At 35.1% G+C, this 21,445-nt stretch overlaps 1 protein-coding gene across 1 annotated transcript in view; it reads left to right on the top strand.

Annotated features, from left to right (window-relative positions):
- Positions 1 to 21,445, top strand: part of AKAP7 (A-kinase anchoring protein 7) — a gene marked incomplete at both ends in the record, with an annotated part of 100,641 nt that overhangs the window by 56,090 nt on the left and 23,106 nt on the right. The window contains one exon of the mRNA XM_084259562.1: positions 4,597 to 4,744. Coding sequence (XP_084115688.1) covers positions 4,597 to 4,744 — 148 coding nt within the window. The remainder of the gene's footprint in view (positions 1 to 4,596; positions 4,745 to 21,445) is intronic.

The raw sequence follows: 21,445 nt of genomic DNA, 5'->3' as shown, positions 1-21,445 counted from the left end.
ACATTGTATCAGAGGTTATCAAAGTATCTAATTGTTAATTCTCTTTCATCTGTGACTAAGACCAGGCTAAAGAAAAGTAAAACTTTAGTCAGCTCATAATAACTAAGCAGTCTCAAAAAATTTTTGTTTGCCGTTTTTTGCCACTAATTTATTATTTCAAAATCTGATCCTGTATTTAGTATCCTAATTTCTTCTTCATTGTTATGATGCATAGTGGATATATCATCTATATTTAGTACACTTGTAAATATGAAGTCTTTAAAAGTATACCCTGTCCTTGTTAGGTCCAAGGCAAAAGTAGTTTTTAAACATAGTACCAGACTCTCATCCAGCATACACAGAATTCCAGGATTACAACTCCTTTAGCATAGTTTTGTTGATGACACCCAAATAATGTTTCTCAACATTTGAGACAATCCCAATTCTCTCCTTACAGGTCAAATTTCCCTAACATTAGCCACTTTTGTGTTTTTCTTTGGATTCTCCTAACATATTATACCTCCATCAATCTTTAAATAACAAGATTCCTCAGAGAGAACCTGAACTGTGAAGAAGGAAAATGGAATAATTTCAGGGGCCAAAAGCTGAAAATAATGCCATCACCAGCTTTTTTAGCTTTAAAATATAACCCTGTAGGGTTATGTTTCTGGGACTATTTTTAGCAACACATGGAGTTACTTAGAAAATAGTAGACTTCTTAGCCTTACCCTAAATGATATCCAATTTTGATACACTCATTTATTTTCTTAGGAGGATAATCCTTTTATTATGAAAGAAAAACATCACTTGCTGCAGCTGGATGATGAGACTAGTTCAGATAGATTTTACTAGAAAAGAAATATATTGCCAAACAAAAAAATTCTTCAGAGAACAAAGATCATGCTAATAATATACATCAGACAAAGCAGATTCTTACTGATTTCTAGATACATTATTATTGATGTTTTCTGATCAGGACATCATGCCTCTTTGAACCACTAGTCTCTCTATAATTTGTGAGTCAATGAATTGAATTCTTTCCACTCTTTTTTTTTTTTTATGACATTCTTTTTTTTTTTTTTTTTTTTTAAGATTTACTTATTTATTTATACAAGCACTGGGTACAGTCAGAAGCGTGGGAGGGTGAGAGAATTCACCAGAGCCAGAGCGGGGAGCAGAGCAGGCAGAAGGACCGAAGTACACTGCTGAGGGGAGCAGCAGGCGGCAGGAGAGGTCTGCGCGCCATGTGGGACCCTCCTGCGGTGGCCGGGGAGCAGCCAGGGATCGAACCGCGCTGCAGAGGCTGCGGCCAACTTCGCAACCCTGCACTCAACCGCTGCGCCACCGGGGAGGCCCTAATTCTTTCCACTCTTAATGAAAATTAGTTCCTTAATGTTGGAAATAACCTGTGAAGAATTCTTGCAAAATGATTTGTACTTACTTTTTTGCTAAAGTTAAATTAACTAGCCTACCAAGGTTAGCTCTATTTGTATGTTTCCTTTACATATTACTTAAAAAAAATAGTATCTTATAGAACTGAAATAGAGATTATAAATGGCTAGTCATTTTGAAAACTGAATATCCTGTTTTTTCTGCTAAGTTATCACTAGTCTTTTCCTATTTGTTCTCTGGGAAAAACATGTCCCTACCTCAACACACCCACAAGTTTTTAAAAGAGAAATAAGAATGGTCATTTTCCATTTATTCAGATTCTTTTTAAAAGTTTCTAAAATCTTATCTCTACTTAAATTATTTCCTAAAGTTCCATAGTGATTTTATATATCATGACATTTATTATGTCAGTGTTCAGCACTTTTTTTTTTTTAGATTTATTTTTTATTTATACAAGTGCTGGGGTACAGGCCAGATGCGTGGGAGAGTGAGAGGATTCACCAGAGAAAGAGTGGGGAACAGAGCAGACAGACCGACAAAACACACTGCTGAAGGGAGCAGTGGGCAAGACAGAAGAGGTCTGCGCGCCATGTGGGATTCTCGCCGGCTGGCCAAGATCGAACCCATGCTGCAGAGGCTGCGAACAGCTTCACAGTGCAGCGCTCAACTACCTGTGCCACCAGGGAGGCCCAGTGTTCAGCACTTTTTAAAATTTTTCTTATTTAATTCATTTGAAACTTTGTGGTAGGTACAAACCCATTTTACAGATGAGAGTGCTGAGGTAAAACACTTTTCATGGCTAAAAAGTGTCAGAGTTAGGATTTGAACACATATATTCCGACTGCTCCACAGCATTATGCTCTGCTGTTTCTCTTGAGATGTTCTACTTAACAAAGCAAAAAAATCCACCCAGTTTCATTCTTACTGGATTATGAATATCATTTGATGTCAACTGTTCTCTCCTGGAAACTATCCTTCTCTACATTTGTGACAGTTATTTATTGAGCAGTACCCTTTTTCAAGTACTATCCAGGCTTTGGGGATATTTCAGTGAATAAAAATCAAACAAAATCCTTACCTGTGTGGGACTTACATTCTAATAGGGAGACAGATCATGACAGACATCATAAAATGTTAATTACCTAATTTATTTGAAGATAGTAAATACCTTGGAGGAATTTGCATAAACATCTATACAGACAAGGGTAGAGAGAATTTGGGAGTACCTCTTGGGGCAGAAGTGCAAATAAAAGAGGGTGATCAGGTGAGACCCTATTAAGAAAGTAATGTTTGGGCAAGGTATGAAAGCAGATGCGAGATGGCCCTTGAAGATATCTGGGGGAAGATCACTCCTAAAAAAAGGGGAAAAAAAAAAAGGCAAGAAGCAAATCAAAGGCTTTGAGGTGGGGTTGTGCAAGAGGCAAATCAAAGGCTTGAGGTGGGGTTGTGCTTGTCATGTCTAGGAAGAGCAGTGAAGTCAGGAGATTGGAGGGGATGAAAGAGAAAGTAGTAGGAGACAAGACCCAAGAAGCACAGCAACGGGCAAAGCAGTACTTTGTAGAATGTTTGGGGAACTGGGTCCTTCCTTTGAGAGAAATAAGGACACTGGATTGAGCAGCAGAATGACCTGATATGATGTGTCACTTTATAGCATCACTCTGGCTGAAGGAGGGATGAGGGTGGGAAAATAAGAGGTCATTTGCAAAATTCTGGTGAAAGACAGAAACAGAGGCTGCTCAAAGGTAATGAAGAACTGGGTATGTTTTGAAGATAGAGCCAACAGAATTTGATTGGATGTGGGACTGAGAGAATAGAACAATCAAGGATGACCCCAAGGCTTTTAGTCTTAGCCACTTTTAAAAGTTACTGTTAGCTGAGATGGAAAAGTCTGTGAGTGGAGCAGTTAGGAAAGATCAGGAGCTCATTTTGGACATAGAACAAAAACACATCAACAACAACATATTAAATATAATGCAAGAAATTTAGAGCAATCTAACTGCCCTCCAGTAAAGGATGAGATGACTAAATTAGGATATCGCTAAAAAATGGTATACTATGAGACATAAAATATTTTATATATCTATATATTACTAATGGACATGAAATATTAACTGAGAAAAAACAGGTTATTAAATGCTACTCATGGAACAGCCACATTCCAAAGAGAAAAATGTAGTTTGTTTTGCGTAAGAAAAATATATATCAAAATTATAGTAGTAGCAGTTTGGGGTGATTTAATTTTAAGTTTTTGTTTTTATATCTAAAAATTTTTGCAGTAAAATTTCTTGTGAATAAAAAAGGGGGAAATAAGTATTCTAATCACAGTTTGGTAAGATTTATATAAGTGTGATCTGAAAATAATATATATGTATTGAAAAAGACCTAAAGGATCTATAACACAGCCTTAATGTATCTTAAATAAATAGTAAGGTCATGAATCATTTTTTCCCCTAGATTCTTCATATTTTCTTATTTTTAGCAAATGACAAGTATTGCTAGAGAAATATAAAAAATATATAAATTAAAAGGAAAAGTTCACACTTAGTCAAGCCAGAAAGCTTGCCCTGTAATATATTGACTGTGTTTTGGGATACTGAGCAGGGTGCTGGCATATTGTATAGTAAGGGTGGGCGAGATATTCTTTCCCATGTTCTGGGAAACTATAGAGCTACTAAGGCATCCCACTGTGGTTTTTCTGAAACTAGCCCTCTTCCTGTTGTGAAAGCACACTGAAAAATGGGAGGGACAGTTAGAGAAGTACTTGGAGGATTCATGGATCCCTATGCTCCAATTCAAATAATCTTAATTGTCTTTCATTCTTTATGCAAGGAATTTAAAATTGAGTACACCTAATAGAACATTTTTCACATTATAAAATGTTAAGATTTGTGTTACTTAAAAACACCCATTTCTCTGTTGAAGATGATTACTCTATCCTTTATAATTTATATTCCAACTTAATATACTTTGTTTCTGAAGCTTAGAGTATATGAAGTTCTGAATTCTGCCAAAATACAAAATCAATGCTCTAAATGATTTTCTTTTTAATTATCCTAGACAGAGACTGAAACTTCTTTATGACAATTTTGTGTTAATCTGTTTTCAAATGCTAGTAGGCAAATAGGTATATCAACATGTATCATCAGGTTCTGAAAAAAGTGATATGAATAAGAACTTACCTAGGTAAAATGACTGATTGACATAATTTTATTTCGTTATTTCAAGGGATTGAAAAAAATAGATCGTGAAATTTATGAAAAATTTATCAGTCACAAATTTGGAGAAGAAATGGTGTATCGTATAGATCTTTGTTCCATGCTGAAGAAAAAACAAAGTAATGGTTATTATCACTGTGAGTCTTCCATTGTGATTGGTGAGTGCCATTTAAAAATTATTTTTATTTTTGATTTCCTTACATCATTTTATTTTGGCGGATATTTAAAACTAGTTGTAGATGTTTTTCTCAATAACATATTTTCTTAACTATTATGCGTTGGCAATAATACATTGAAAATTTTGTAAACATTAATACTCATATTATCAATGAAAATTTTAGTACCTATAGCATTTACACTTTTGTGCTTTCAATATAATTAAGACTTAAAATGTTGATTCATAATGCATTTTAGTTTGATTTTCATGAATAAGAAGAAATCATTTTCTCCAGTGACAGCCTACATGACCACACCATTCTACTCCAGGCATTTTCATAATTGTTGCTTTTATTTAGGAATAGAATATCTCAGTTCAGAAAGTTTCAGTCTGAGAAGAGAAACCTGTTCATGGCTTACAAAGATTGAGAACTTATCCTTCAGTTTCTTCTATAAGGAAAACATATTTACAGGGGAAAGAAAGATTCATGCATAAATGCCTACACCATCCTATCAGGAACAAGGCAGGTGATGAGACAGACTTACACACAATTATATTTCCAAGTGGAAAATGTACACTAAATGAAGATTTAAAAAACCAAAACAGGGTTGTTCCCCACCATTTACTATGTGAATGTATTTCAAAGGAGCCTGATTTGTTAGGATTCACATATACAATTTCAAACCAGGCACAATTCTCATAAAATTGTGAACTTCAAGATAACCTGATTTGTATACCATTGAAGTAACCTGAAAGTACTCAAAGAACATAAATGCATTTATCTAAATATTTCAAGGTCTTCAAACAAGATTATTTCTCTCCACATCAGCTTGAAGAAAACCTATGGAAATGTACATCACAAAAGAATCTTAATACTGAAGTTTATTAAAGCATTTGAAAAATATCCAGCAAACACTTCATTTCCATTTTCTCTCTAGAGATCTTCAGAGAAGTCATCATTTTATCTTCCAAATATCTTAGCCATCTTGAACAGAAGACATTCAGAATGCATTTGAAATTTATGTTCTGAAACATTTCAAGTTTATTTTAAGGAAGATTTTATTTTTTTTTTTCAGAATCTTTATAAGAAGAGCTGTCTTTCAGCAAAATTTTGAGGCAGACGAGGCATTTCTGTTTAGGTTCCTTGTAAAGGCAAATTTAAATCCTTGTATAATATAGATTTTGGCTAACTTTCCATATCTTCTCTATAATTACTTGAGGTCAGCCTTAAAGAACTCAGTAATTCATTGCCTTTCCCACACCTATTAAAAAAAAAGAACAAAAAAATGAACAACATGTAGATTTTACTGAAGGTATCAGTGGACTAGCACTATACAGCTTACGCCATGTCTCCTGTACTGCTGTTAGATAACTCTGTTCAGCTCGCCCCAAATTACTATAATTCAGGCACTAGATTTTTTCTTACTGCTCTTTTCCAGCTTAGTCTTTAAAATTCTCCTTATTTAGTCAATTCTCTAGCTCTCCCTCAAGCTTCTTTATTTCTTAGCCTTTTCTAGAGCAATTTGGGTTCTTTCAAATTCTACCAATTTTATATCCCCATATCAACCCTTTAATATTATTTTTAAAAAAACCTTTTTTTATCAGATTTAATTGGCTTACATTGGTTTGCCTTCTCTTTGATTTGACCTTAACTCAAATTTAGTATTTACTATACATATTAATAGAGTGGGAATGATGTCAGATCTTAAGATGTTTTGTATTGAGAATTCCAGGGTAGAAATGGGGCATCAGGGACTCTAGGGACCTTCTGAAGTTGTTTATAAAACTTTATATGTGGGTACATATGTGAATTTTTCTGGGGAGAGAGTTTATTTTATTTGCCTATTTCCTATGTCTTAATTTGTTAATGGTGCATTTTTAGAAAGTGCTAGACTACAAATCCCTGATTTTCTTTTCAGCTTTCTCAATTACATCATTTAGGGGATTTGTTTTTAAATTTCAATGACTATACACTTAGTTTCCAAGTTTTTCACTGACATGGTTCTTTTTCATATTTTCTTAATAAGCCACCTTAGAAGAGTTTGATAGGATATGGAGGCAATATTTGTATTTTCAGATACAAGAAAAGGCACTACATTTTAGTTCTCTCATATTCAAAAGTTGGGTGGTATTATGCCCACTTATTATTAGGCTACAATTCCATATACATTTAACTGCACCAATCAGCTTAAATCAAATAAAAAGTACAAAACCTGTTATTCCTGGTAAAACCAGGAATGAAATATGGTTCAGATATCCTAGAGTGGTGAAAGTTATTCTTTATAAGCTCCTTACTGAAGTTGGGTGAATTAATTTTTCTCCAGAAGCTATATTCCATTTATATTTCCTTAGGGAAAGTAATTGACTAAATGACACCCTTTGTAAGATTGATGAGCAATTTAGTGCTTGCAAAGACTGGTTTACTTTCAACTGTCAGACATATCTTACAGAAGGCAGTTGGGAATTTGGAAAGGTATAGAAGGTTGTTTTATTTTATTTTTCTGCAGACCAGTGTATTTCTTTATAACTTCTGTAAGCAGAGCTGGAAGCAATGATTTTCTGGAAATCTCAAATTTTAGGGTGTAATAATTGTATGTCACTAATTTTATGAAAGTATTGAGTGTATATAATGTGTGTACCTCTCTCTTAGCTATCATGGAAAACAGGGAAGTATAAGATATAGTGCATAAGAGTGACATAAAAGGCACTCTTATGGGCAGCTAAGACTATGTCTGAGAGATGGAGAGAGAGGAGGAATAGATGAATACATAATATATATTAATAATGGACTTTGATAGGACAAAATGATAGATACATATACTTTTACCTTTGGGGAGAGTATGGAGGTGAGGCGTCACAGAGCTCAGAATAATAGGATGAGATGAGGAATAGACAGATGGATAGTAGAGAAAGGACACTTGCCTGGAACGATAGATATGATTTGTAGGGTAAGGTAAGCAATGTGTTGGAAGCCAGTGTGACATTAGTATTAGTGACTGAAGATGCCTTGATTGAACCTGTAGTCTAGTTAGCTGAGGAAGCTGCAGAGGGGGAGCTTGCTAGGTTTGGGTATATGAGGAGTTGGAGATGGAGGTAGGAAAGGTGATAGACATAGTCTTACATAATGAGGAAGTTAATATCTGGTAGGGGAGGTGGAGTAGAATGATTGTAGGATAAAAAGAAGGAAGATAAAGTTGGAATACTTGACAAAATGATTCAGGATTGAATCCTGAAGTATATAACCCTTCAATTGGCTCCAAACTGTAGCACAAGGTGATGAGGGAATTAGTGTTGGGCCAAACATAAGCTCAAATGGAAACATACAGGCCTGCATAGATATGGTTATGGAAGACAGAAAAGGCCATAGTCAGGTAAGTTACAGTCATCATAGCTACCAGTATTATCAGTTAAGTCTGTATCATGTGCCAGACCAACAAGGTATCTACTCAGACTCTATGGGCTGAAACAACATGGAAAATGCTGAGTAATTTGAATCAATAAATTACTCTAACCAGATGTCCCTCCTTTTTGAGAGTCACCATTAGGAGACCTAGATACCTTATATCAGTCCTATAAGTCTTAAAAGATTTGTCATGGGTTTATCTTTTTTTGATTGCTGAGTAGTATTCCATTGTGTATATACTCATGCAATTTGCAACAACATGGATGGAGCTGGAAGGGATCATGCTCAGAGAAATAAGCCAGAAAGAAAAAGAAAAATACTGGATGGTCTCACTCACAGCAGGAATTTAGAAAACCTAAATAAGGGACCAGGAGAAAGACTAATTATAATAAAGTAAAAATCAACAAGCAACTATAAGCCAGAGACACACTATGGGGTGTGTGTAGGGGGATAGGAGGGATTATGGTCAAAATAAGGGGGGGTGGGAATTGTATGGGACTATAACCAAGATGAAAAATCATACATTGTGCAAAAATAAAAAATGATGTAAAGAATATATAAAATAAAAAATATATATATAAAAAAAGATTTGTCATGGTCTAGCCAGGGATTTCCAGTGTCATATCTAGATGGTGATTCAGCTGGAAAGAAAGAACTTTTTGGGTTGTATCAGAAGAGACCCTGAACTCTGACTTTAGTGTTCTAATCTTCAGTGCTCTTTTGTCTGTAAGGGCCAGGACAGAGTTCCAAAAGCATTGAGCTGCCCTTTCCTGAATCTTGCCCAATTTTAATATGTAGACATGGAAGTCTTCCGTATGGAAGGTAATACTGTCAGTGATTGATATGCCAGGAAGAGGTGGAAGGAAATGGAAGTTGACAGTTTTTCAGCATTGGATGAAAGATAGCAGAGACAAAAATCTTTGAGCTTCCTAGAAGCCTTAAATTTGATCCTGTGTCAGACTAGTGATGAATAATATATCTTTAAAATGTTTGATTTGAAGATGTTTGTATTGCTTAAAAGCTGTATGCCTACTTAAAGGTCTTCTTAGTGGAGAGTGAGTATTGGTAATAGAAAAGTGCTTGAATGTCTGTTTTTCTCATGTGAATCATTTGTGTTTTCTATAGGAAAATGAATTGCACTGTGCTTACCTTGTAATTCAGTATTATAATAATTTACAAGGCTACACTTATGGACACTATTTTCCTAGTTTTTATCCATCACATTATCCATTTTTACATTATTTTATATTGAGGTATAAACTTATATACAAAACCTACACATATTTAAAGTGTATAACTTGATTAATTTTTAACATCTATATATACCTGTGAAATCATTATCAAGATACTGACATTTCCATCACCTGAAAAGTTTACTTGTGCACCTTTGTAATTAGTACATAAAGACTTTGCTAGGAAGTTGAGGTAATAATAATAATAAATGTTTTTTTTTAATTTTGTATAATGAAATATGTCAAATATGGAAATATGCATAATTTAGTGATTCACTATTTTTTAAATGACAGATGAGTGTTGTTACAAAGGTAATCTATTGGGATTATGGTGGAGAATAATGGTGGTTTGGTGGTGGAGATAGTGTGGTAACATACATCTGAAGAAGGTGAACTTATGCTGCTAAATCATATACAGGGTTGTAAGCTAGTGTGACCCCAAGAAGAAGTTATGCAATTAAAAAATAAGTTTAGGGCCTCCCCTGGTGGCGCAGTGGTTGAGCGCTGGGTTGCGAAGCTACCTGCAGCCTCTGCAGTGCCGGTTCGTTCCCCAGCCGCCACCGAGGGTCCTACAAAAAAAAAAAATAATAAGTTCAAGATAGACCAGGTGCTTTGACTGTAAAGAATATGAAAGGTTCATTGATAACATTTTAAGATTCTACATTGCACAAAATTTTAAGAAATTCTAACTTGTTGAGTTTTGGCATAATATCAAAGAGGAATATCTATAGTAATCTGAAAAAGACTATTATCCTCCCTTTTTTGATGATTTTTCACTGTGAGGCTGGATTTTCTTCCTGGACTTTTTATGAAATAACAAACTGCAACAAATTTAATGCAGAATCAGATATGAGGATAAAGATGCTTTTATTAAATGAGACATTAAAGAAAATTGCAAAAATAATGCAATATAGCTATAATTAAAATATAGCTATATTTTTGATGCACTAGTTAAGATAACATTTAATCACTTTATTCTTGAAATTATTAATTTCCAAACTATGTTTTAATTTCTAATGTGGTAAATATTTGTAATATAACCCACATAAACAAAAGCCTTGAAATTGATAATTTCCAAACTATGTTTTAATTTCTATTGTGGTAAATATTTGTAATATAACCCACATAAATAAAAGCTCTTAGTTGGAAGAGATTGTTGGTATTTTTTTTTTAAAGATTTATTTTTATTTATTTATACAAGCACTGGGTACAGTCAGAAGCACAGGAGGGTGAGAGAATTCACCAGAGCCAGAGCGGGGAGCAGAGCAGGCAGAAGGACCGAAGTACACTGCTGAGGGGAGCAGCGGGCGGCAGGAGAGGTCTGCGCGCCATGCGGGACCCTCCTCTGGTGGCCGGGGAGCAGCCGGGGATTGAACCAGCGCTGCAGAGGCTGCAGGTAGCTTCGCAACCCAGCGCTCAACTGCTGCGCCACCGGGGAGGCCCAATTGTTGGTATTTTTTTTAAAGATTTATTTATTTTTATACACGAGCTGGGGTACAGATCAGAGGCACGGGAGGGTGAGATGATTCACCAAAGACAGAGCTGGGATCAGAACAGGCAGAAGCACCGCTGAGGTGAGCAGCAGGTGTGACAGGAGAGGTCTTTCTCACCAGCTGGCGGGGATTGAACCCTCACTGCAGAGGCTGTGGACAGCTTCACAGCACGGCGCTAAACCCGCTGCACCACTGGAGAGGCCCCAATTGTTGGTAGGTTTTAAGAGTGTAAATGAGTGCTGAATCCAAAACAGTTAAAAACTTCTGCTTTAGTTCCTGAGTCCAAGGAAAACATAAAAAAATTTAATCCTCTGATAACTTTCCAACCTAATTTTCATCAATATTTCCAACCTTTTCTTCTAACAAATTACCTTTAATGGCTACTCAGCAATCTGTATATAAAATATAAATTGGTCTGATTATTCTTTTAACTATTTTTCTCTCTCCCTCTTTAATTTCCACTTAAGCATTCTATGATAAAAATGTAGCAATTGCAAAAATACTCCAGACTTAGAGTAACAGATCTCATTTAAAACATCATCAGTATGTGAAGTTGACATTCTGTTATATAGGAAAGTCTCTTCGGTTGTATGCAGGACCAAAAAATTGGTCTTGTTTTCTTTTGTACGGGCTTACAGGGGAATAAGAAAATGTCATCTCTACTTAGACCAAGGATAGAATTGGATTTTAGTGATGAACTTAATATAGTATATAGAGATGTTGATTTATAATGATGTATACCTGAAACTTACATAATGTTATAATGTTAATTCAGCACAAAAATTATAAAAAAAATAGGCAAATCTGTTTCAAGTATGTTAGAAGTATACCTGAAACTTACATAATGTTATAATGTTAATTCAGCACAAAAATTATTAAAAAATAGGCAAATCTGTTTCAAGTATGTTAGAAGAGGAAAGTATGAGGTTTTTTTCACATGAAAACTTTAAGCATTTGGAAGTTTTCTCTGTTCAAAATTGTCAAGTAATTTAGTAACAGCTGAGTACAGTGTATTTCATTATTTACTTTATGACACAGAAATTGAGTGACTATGTAACTTGTCATTCAAATGATTTGCTCTTATGTGTCCTATAGTGAGATAAAAGCAGAAAACCGACTCTGATGGATTCGTGCAACTCACCCTTCTATCTAGAAAGCACAATATTCTTGAAAAAGCAGAACCTCTGACATGTTAATAGACTATTTCAAATGCCAATCTTGTTTCTTTTTGTAATCTAACTGCCCTCTTTTTAAATGTTTCTTTGATGAAACTTGTCTTCTAAAATGAAAGTGTTGAAAATTACACTATTTGCCCCTAGTAAAAGTGAAAAGCAACTGATAATTGGAAATCTCAGTTAATTTCTTTACATCTGCTTGAGTTAGGGAAGCTTCAGGATAAGTAGCTGAGATTAATCTTAGTGATAACTCACTGTACTTTAAGTGATGTATCAGCTATTCTTAAGGAGCCTTACACAAAGTGGCAGCTGAGGCTCAGTCAATTTTGAAAATCCAGCCATCTGTTGGCCCGGTTTCAAGCCTTATTACTATATGACTTACATGTTAAAGGGACAGTTCTGGGCTTCCCTTGTGGCGCAGTGGTTGAGCTCTGGGCTGTGAAGCTGCCTGCAGCCTCTGCAGCGCCAGTTCGATCCCTGGCCACCGGGCGAGGGTCCCACATCGCACACAGATCTCTCCTGCTGCCTGCTGCTCCCCTCAGCAGTATATCGTCAGTCTGCCTGTTCTGCTCCCGCTCTGGCTCTGGTGAATTCTCTCACCCTCCCGCGCTTCTGACTGTACCCAGTGCTTGTATATATAAATAAATAAATAAATAAAATCTTTTAAAAAAAAAGGGACAGTTCTGTATGGCACAGGTAATATATAACAAACATCATTGCCAAAATGATACAATGATAACTTGTTGTGATTTATGTATAGAACTTTCAGTTTTCAGTATTTTAGAAAACATGAAAGTAAATATTGAATTCCAAATAGAATGAAAATAAACTGTGAATAAAATTATTGGAGCATAGTCTGTGGTCAAACATTGAAATATAGGAAATTTAGTGTCAGGAGACCCTTCCAGCAGCCAAAAGTTATGGCTAGCTGGCGCATCACATTGTCTAATTGCTTCTGACAAATGCTTTACATTTTTCACCTTACAAATTAGTACTTATCAATGTTTTAAAAGTGCTTAGCACAGTACTTAATTTGTAGTATTAAAAATGTTAGTTATTAACATTATTAGTTATTAGTTACTAATATTAATAACAGTACTAGTTATAGCAGAATACTTGTTATGACAGTATTCTTAGTTCTGTAACATCAGCACAGCCATTTCAGGTTGATAGAGATTTGCATTATTCTTAATGCTTTCTTAATGTGATTAATATTAGCTCATTTAAAAAATAAATGAAATAAATATATTTCAGAAATATAGGTCACACACACGCCAGATGCTATTATTTGTGTATGTGAGATTTTATATTGTATGTACACATTTATACATAATTTATATACATAAATACAATGATGAAGATGAAAACCTGAGTTTTTATTTTTGGGTACAGGGAAAACAATGAAGTTGGCAAAACAATTCCATCTAATGTAATGTTATTAAAAAATCAATTTGATAATGTAGTGAAAACACAAGAGACAAAACATATGAAACTCATTAAATTCTCCAATTCTGTGAGGCATGTAGAAATTAGAGAGGATGCATAATAGTGGATAGAGAAAGTACACCACAGAGAGAAAAGCATCATGACCCAGAGGATTCTAGAGTCAGCTAGGTCATATTCTAAGGGTTACTGCCACTTCCCAGCTGGGCATCCTTGTGTCCATTCCTTAATGAACCTAAATCCATCTGTAAGATGAGACTAATGATAGTTATTTCATAAGGATGTCATGAGGACTGAATGAGGACATCACAACCAAAATTTATCTACTGTAAACTCACTAGAGCTCTTTATTATTGCTGTTTTTATTACAAAGTGTATATAGAACTCTTAATCCAAGACAGAGAGGGCTGAAGAGTGACTTTAAGAAAATAAAGTCAATTTCTTATTAATTTTTACTAGGACTACACTGTTCTAGAAATTAGGAAGAATATTACACTGACTTATGAGACTGTTAAATACTGGCACAGGGGTTAGGGATTTATCAAACACCTTTACTGACCATCTTTTAAGATGATAGTGAGTTCCATTTATGAGGTCATCTAACCTGGAGGTCTGAATGACTTCATGAAGTTTCTTCCATCATTGTACTTCTCAAATTCTCAATTTTGTGTTATGTTACTGTATTTCGATTTTTGCCAAAGGTAGGCTATTATTGCAACTGACTGATGGAAAGAAAAGTAATAAAGTTCCCATTGTTCTGCTCTGAAAATCAATTCCATTGTATTCTTTTGTTCTATATTTACTCTTAAAATAGGACTTGGAGGGATAGGGTGATTGTAGTGAGTAAATGGCTTTTGGTTGGCTCTAGCAGAGCCAATTCCGGATTCATCAACGTTGCCTGAGTGATCATAAGTTTATTCCTAGCCCCCTTGGTTCATAAGAAGAAGAGCTGCTGTCACAGGAAGACTCCTTCACTTTAAAACTTTTTCAGTTCTTTTTGATTACTGTAATTTACTTGTGCTATTTATTGCACACTTATTAAACCTACCAATTGTCAAGTATTATGTTGGTTGTTGAAGATCAAAGATGGGCCTGCACTAACTGTACTCTCAGATAGTTTACTTTCTGTAATGGAAAGCCATTTAAACAATTTACAACTTACAGTCATGCAAATTACAATTTAAAGTGATAACCTTAAATGTAATGAAGTTGATGGGAACCAAGTGAAGTTCTAATTTGACCCAGGGTAATCAGAAAAGGCTGCACAGAGGAGGGAAGGTTTTAGCTGAAAAAATGAGAATGTTGGGGAGAGATAGTGAGATGGATATATTTTCCAGGCTTACAAGTATATAAGTAAGGAGTATAAGTAATTCACCCTGTACATGAATTACTTATCCTTAAGCTCTTTCTGAGTTTTTATTTCGTAGGGGATGGGAGCAATCAAAAATTTTGGAGTTCAGAATGATGCACTCAGATTTGTACTTTGGAAAGCTCACTCTCTGAGTAGAATAAAAAGCATGATGGTTGAGTGGGAACAGGAGTTTGCATGAACAAGATGAGTAAGGACTGGGTGGTACTGGTCTAGGCAGATTCTGGTAACTGCCTTCACTTAGCATTTGTAGTGTAGGTGGTAAAGGAGAGATGCACTACAGATCTAGGTGGGCTTCTAGGAGGGGGAATATTTTAGGGTCAGGATGGATTATGAAAGTCAGGGGAGAAAGATTAGCTCCAAAGTTTGGAGTTTAGACAGTCTACCTAGTTGTCTAGAGAGGAAACAGATTTTGGAGACAAGAAGACAATGAGTTCAATTTTGGGTTTATTAAAACACCTGCCCAATCAAGTGAATGTCCGGGAGGAAGGTCTGGGGCATATATGACATGTCTGAAAGACAGATATGGAACTTCATGTTATTAGATTGCTAGATAAAGCTGTGGGTATGAATGAACTACCTGAGAAGTACTGGAAACCTGGGATTTCAGACTTACTGTGTAATTACTTAGCTGAGATAACTATTATAGGGGACATAAACAAAGGGGCTAGGATAGAGATAAAAGGTTGTGGGGATTATTAAGCAAATATAACAGATCTGCTTATATTGTTTCTTCTTGATTTATGGAATGCAGACTGCTATGGCATAAAAATGCCCCTTTACTATTCAAGTTTCCTCCTTTGCAGAAAATCCTGTTCTGGTAAAAACAAAGGTATATAATGAGAGTTACAGAAATATAGAGTATACTTTATTTTCTTTTATGAAGTTGAAATCTCTGTCTTTTTTCCATTAACCTGTAAAGATTCTTTGACATTTTATCTTTAATGTTTTATATAAGATACCAAAAGCACTAACTGAGAGAACATTTTGTCAATTCATGAATTGTAGTTCTATTTGATCTTCTATTGACTAGGGTATTCAGGTGAATATTTTGTTTTGATTCTGGCTGTGAGTAAAGAAAACTACATTTGATCATCATTTCATACTAGGGAATCATAGCTGCCAAATATATTTTAATTGCTGGCATCTCTGATCAAGAAAAGGCTTTTATTTAAGAAGTCAGTCTTAGCACAAAGGTTTAGAGAAAGGCTATTCAGTTTTGCCAGTTGTTCTCCAACTATGCTTTTTAATAATTAGTTTTTAAATGTGGCATACATAATCCACATATGATAGTCTTCTTAAAAATAGCATGCCACTCTTTTCTAATGATTTACTCTTTTAGAACATTCATCTTTTTTTGTTATATATTTACCACTTTCCTAGTTATAGTTGACAGTGGATGCCACACTTTAATTAAAAGGCAAATATAAAACTCTAGTGCACCCTAGTCCTTTGCCTGTTCTTAGTCTATTCTCTTCCCTCTTGGTAGTACATCCTCCCTTCCCTGTGAGATGGCGGCCTTTGGAACACATTGATTAGTTCCATTCTTCACCCCGTGGGTAGTTTAGAAAATGGCATGTGACCCACTTTTGGTATATGAGGGAAAATCTGCTCCAAACCTGAAGAAAGTAGTTTTTTTGCCAACATGTAATTCATAGGGATGAGAACATCAGTTTTTAGTTGGAATTTGTTGAATATACATGTGGTGTCTGGACTCAGCAGCCATCCTTCACATGGTGTCGCTGTGGTAGTTACAATGATGCCCGGAGCATGGGAGACTAGAACAATGAATTTTTAAAAAATTTTTTTTAAAGATTTATTTATTTATACAAAAACTGGGGTACAGGCCAGAGGTGCGGGAGGGTGAGAGAATTCACCAGAGACAAAGTGTACAGCAGAACAGGAAGACAGACTGAAGACACTGCTGAGGAGAGCAGCAGGCAAGGCAGGAGAGGTCTGCTGGGCCATGTGGGTATCTCCCTGGCCAGCCAGGAATCCAACCTGCACTGCAGAGGCTGCAGACAGCTTCATAGCATGGCGCTCAACTACCTGCGCCACGGGGGAGGCCTAAAACAATGAATTTTGATGTTCTGGGTAAGCCTCTGAGTGGCTCTGTCTTAGTTGATAGGAGATAATAACACTTCTTTGCTTTTTAACCATCTGAATCCAATTTTTTTTTGTTATTTGTAGGTGAATGTATTTTATCATATACACATTTCTTATGTGAATTAAGAAGTGTATTAATAGACGATAGATTCCATATTTTGGTTTTATGGGTATTCAAACTGTTCTGACAGTTAGCAAATGTTGATAGAAGTACTCATAAACAGAATGGTTATTGGCATAGTGCCTCAGTTGGATTTCAGCCTGGATATGGTTGATTATGACAGATCCTGAGACCTGATAAAGCCAATCTTGATTTAACTGCATTTCATCATACATAAGTGAATTCTCCTTTCATTACCTCAGGGATTCCGTTTCATTCTTCCTTATCCATTTAAGTGTTATTAGAGAAAAAAAAAACTTTGATATCACTGTATTGAGTTTTTAAAGCACCTTTTATTTAAAATCTTCAAATCCTTTACAAAGCAGGAAATGTCACTGGCTGTTGTCTTGCCCACGTTCAAACAGTGAACCATTTTCAGAGCTAAATATAGACTGAGGATATTCCACATCAAGAATAATTAGGACCTCTGAAAAAACCCCAATACATTAGAATCTGTGAAACTAAATTTTGTGTTGTTTACCTTGTTTAACTACAAATAAAATCTATTCATTGGGTCCCATTGACTTTCTGAAATACATTTTTTTCTTTCTGTGAAGGATATGCTTTTACCTTGAAAGGGTCTGGGCATTAGAGGATTAAAGATGCTTGAATAAGAAAGCAGGCTTGTCAGTAATACAAATACTGGCAAGCAGATTAAGTATATTCTCTACTTCCCCTTTCTTTTTAATAGGTCTTAACATACAAACATTAACTTTTCCTTTAGTAGACTCCTGTCAGTTTTTGTGATTTCTTTGTTAATGACAGCAAAGAAGGGCAGATAGAAAGCAGGACTGAGAACAGTGGCTGTGTGGATAAAATGACTATCACTGGCCTTTGTTATCTAGTTATGTGTTGTTTTAATAAAACTGTTGAGTGGGGCTCACCACCGTGGAACACCAGCCTACAAACACAGGCCTCCACCCTCTTTCACATCAGCTTTCTCTCTCATCTATCCTGGCCACACTCTTGACTTATGCGTAACTTCACCTCAAAAGCTATCTGATTATCCTATGAGCATACACTAAGTATTTAATGAACAATGACTGGAATCAAACTGATTTGATAACATAGTATAGCATCAATTCAAAGTATCCAAATGTATGATGTAATTTGTCACCTCTTTTTCCAGTCTCCTACTTTTAAGAGCTTCACTGCTATCTTTTCTCTGAGCAGGGATATAAATTCTGCTCCCTCATTTATTTCTTACCAGTTAAAGAAAAGGCTTCCACTACATACCTTGTTTAAGATTGGGCCACACACTTAGAAGAGAATTGACTGAATAACAAGCGTGGAGGAGGCATTTGGAAACTGGCACTGCAGAAATGACCAGTATGGAGTGCTAAGAAGGACCTTCTCTCTAACTAGCTAACTGCTTGTTTCTCCCCTTTCCTAAATGCACAGATATTGAATATGGTATGTCATGTTTTTTTCCCTTGTATTTGACAGAAGAAAACACATTTTTGCATTCCCACCAGCAATGTAGGAGAGTTCCTTTTTCACCACATCCTCGCCAACATTTGTTGTTGCTAGTCTTTTAGATATGTGCCATTCTTACTGGTGTAAGGTGGTATTTCATTGTGGTTTTGATTAGCTTTTTCCTGATTATAAGGAATATTGAACATTTTTTCATATTCCTGTTGGCCATTTGCATTTCCTCTTTGGAGAATTGTCTTTTACGTTCTTTTGCCCATTTATTGACTGGAATGTTTACTTTGTTGTTGAGTCTTGTGAGTTCTTTGTGTGTGTGATGGGTCCCTTATCAGTTGTATGGAGTGCAAAGATTTTTTCCCCATCAATAGGGTGCCTCTTTATTTTGATTAATGTCTCTTTTGTTGTTGAAATACTAGTATTTAATGTAGTTTCAGAATGTTGCCTTGTGTTTACAAAATAACTATGAAGATGCATCAAAAGCTAAAGAGTGGAGAAGCATCCATTGGGTCTGTGGGATAGATTTGTAATTATCATAGATCGATTACTGAGATTTGAAATTTGGTTTTGCAAGAACATAGAGAAAGAGTTGATATGTCCATTCAGCCTTCTTGAGACCTGGAACAGTTGTGTTTTGTCATCCCAATATCACCATAAAAACCTGGGATATATTCTGAAACATCCCAGTTTTCATGAGTTGTGTTTCTGCAAATTGTCAAGCACTTCTTGAATTTTTATTGAAATTGTGACATTTCTCTGCCTAACAGTTTCCAAAAGTGTGCTACCTGCCATAAAGTGAAGTCTTCAGTTGTCTCTTGTGTTTAAAAGCATGTCTCTTTAGGTCTGCTTTCAGAATTTTGGAGGCATAAAGCACTTTTTCTCTTTTTACTCTTCTTTCTCTCTTTTGAATAAGAAACACATTTTCTTTTCTTATGTGTTTCCATAGTTGTCAAAATCAGAATTTCTTCAATTAAGAATTAGGGATCTCAGAAGACTTAGTAATTTGTACAGAGTCAGGATCATAGTGAGATTTGTTTGTTATCTTGAAGCAGAACTTTCACAACAAAGTGGCATAGAAATTCAAATATATATTAAATGTATATGTACATATGTATGTATGTATGTATGTATTCAGTGATAGTTAGGAAATAGTACCATACCAACCAATGAAACAGAATAGTTTTGAGTCATAGTTAAGAATTATTTTTCCCCATTAGAACTGATATTTTAAAGTACATAGAGAAGAAAGAAACAGTTGCCTCTCCTATGTTTTAGTTTTATTTCTGCCACTTTAGTCATTGTAATAAAAATCCAAGCAGCTATAACAGATCCTAACTATGATTTGTCTGTGGCCATATTTGTGAGAAAGGGAGTGTGAAAAGGTTATGCTTTTAAATTCATGAACATGGTATCAGATGTTTTCTCATTGAGGTTAACCTTACTTCTTTTAAAAATCTTCTAGTTCTGATAGATCTCTATAACCAAAAAGGAATCTGTTAATCCCCTAATAAAATCCCATTAATATGCTCAGGGATTACTTCTGCTCTTTTTCCTGGAAAGTGAAAGCTTTCTGGGGCCATTCTTGTCTCCTTATGACATAACAGGCAATTCTAATCAGTGATCTGTGTTTATGTCCTTTGTTTGAAATAGGATTGTAGTATTTTAGCAGCAGTAATAGATTTGTGACGAAGCATGAGAAATTAGGGCATTTTAAAATATATTGCTATATAATTGCACATTATTCTGAAATTTTAGTCTGCTGTTTTATAAAGTTTCCATCAACACAAATTGTGCTTAATAATACAGAAATCTGGGGACAGACACTCAAGGTTTATGCAGCCAGCCACACTGTGAGAGATTTTGGTCAAGTGACTTTTCTGTCCTTAACTTTTTTCATCCGTAAAATGGGGATACTAATAGCACCTACCTCATAATGCTGTCACAGGGATTACATGAATGAGTGAATGTAAAACACTTAAGTGCTTGATGTGTAATAAGTGACCCATAAGTATTAATGTTTATTTTTTTTAAATTGAAGTATAATTGACATATAATATATTAGTTTCAGGTGTACAGTATAATAGTATAATGATTTCATATTTGTATAGCTTCTGAAATGATCATCACAATATAGCACCTATTCAACTTACTACTTGATTATTTTAGTGAGATAGAGAAGGGAGAAGAGGGGCTTATATCAAGTAAATGAAATGATGCACTGTCATATTCTCAAGTCATTAAGTAAATGATGGTTACCTTTTACGTTCTTCTGATGGTAACCATCCAGTTTTGAGGGAGTCAGGCAATGGAATGACAGAAAAATAATCAAAAAAATTTCACCAGAATTCCCAATATGTGTATGGTACATATTCTAAACAACAACAAAAAATCTAGACATACGAATGTCTCAGTTATTTTGACTTGAAAATTTATACAAATGAAAATTCTTATGAAATTTATAGATTTGTATATGTAATGAATCATCTTTGTTGAAAAAAGCCAAAACTATGCAATGTGAGTACTGTCCTTGGAAGTATCAGGCTAGGAGTAGCCATAGCCTGCAGTATCAAATTCTGACCTTTCAGAACTGAGGGAAAGAAATCTTATGAAACAAAGTCAGACTATAACCCCTCCTTGCGTTAAATAATGTGCTAATTATTTGTGCAATTGAAAGCCAGTGTTAAGATTCTTGTCTTGAAATTCTCAATTGCCTCCCAATCTTTTTTAATCCTTAATTCACATTTACTTCTTATGAAAAAAGTTTCTAATAATATAGTATATCCCTCTTAAGAATATCCTGAGAGATACTGTTACTTAGCTAACGACACATTTTATGTTTAATTTTTAATTGCAGGTTTTTCAGAAATAGTGTCCACAGAGTGTTGGGAGTGTT

The sequence above is a fragment of the Talpa europaea genome, assembly GCF_964194135.1.
Source record: "Talpa europaea genome assembly, chromosome: 2".
In the NCBI taxonomy this organism is placed as follows: domain Eukaryota; kingdom Metazoa; phylum Chordata; class Mammalia; order Eulipotyphla; family Talpidae; genus Talpa; species Talpa europaea.
This window is presented reverse-complemented; position numbering and strand designations above follow the sequence as displayed.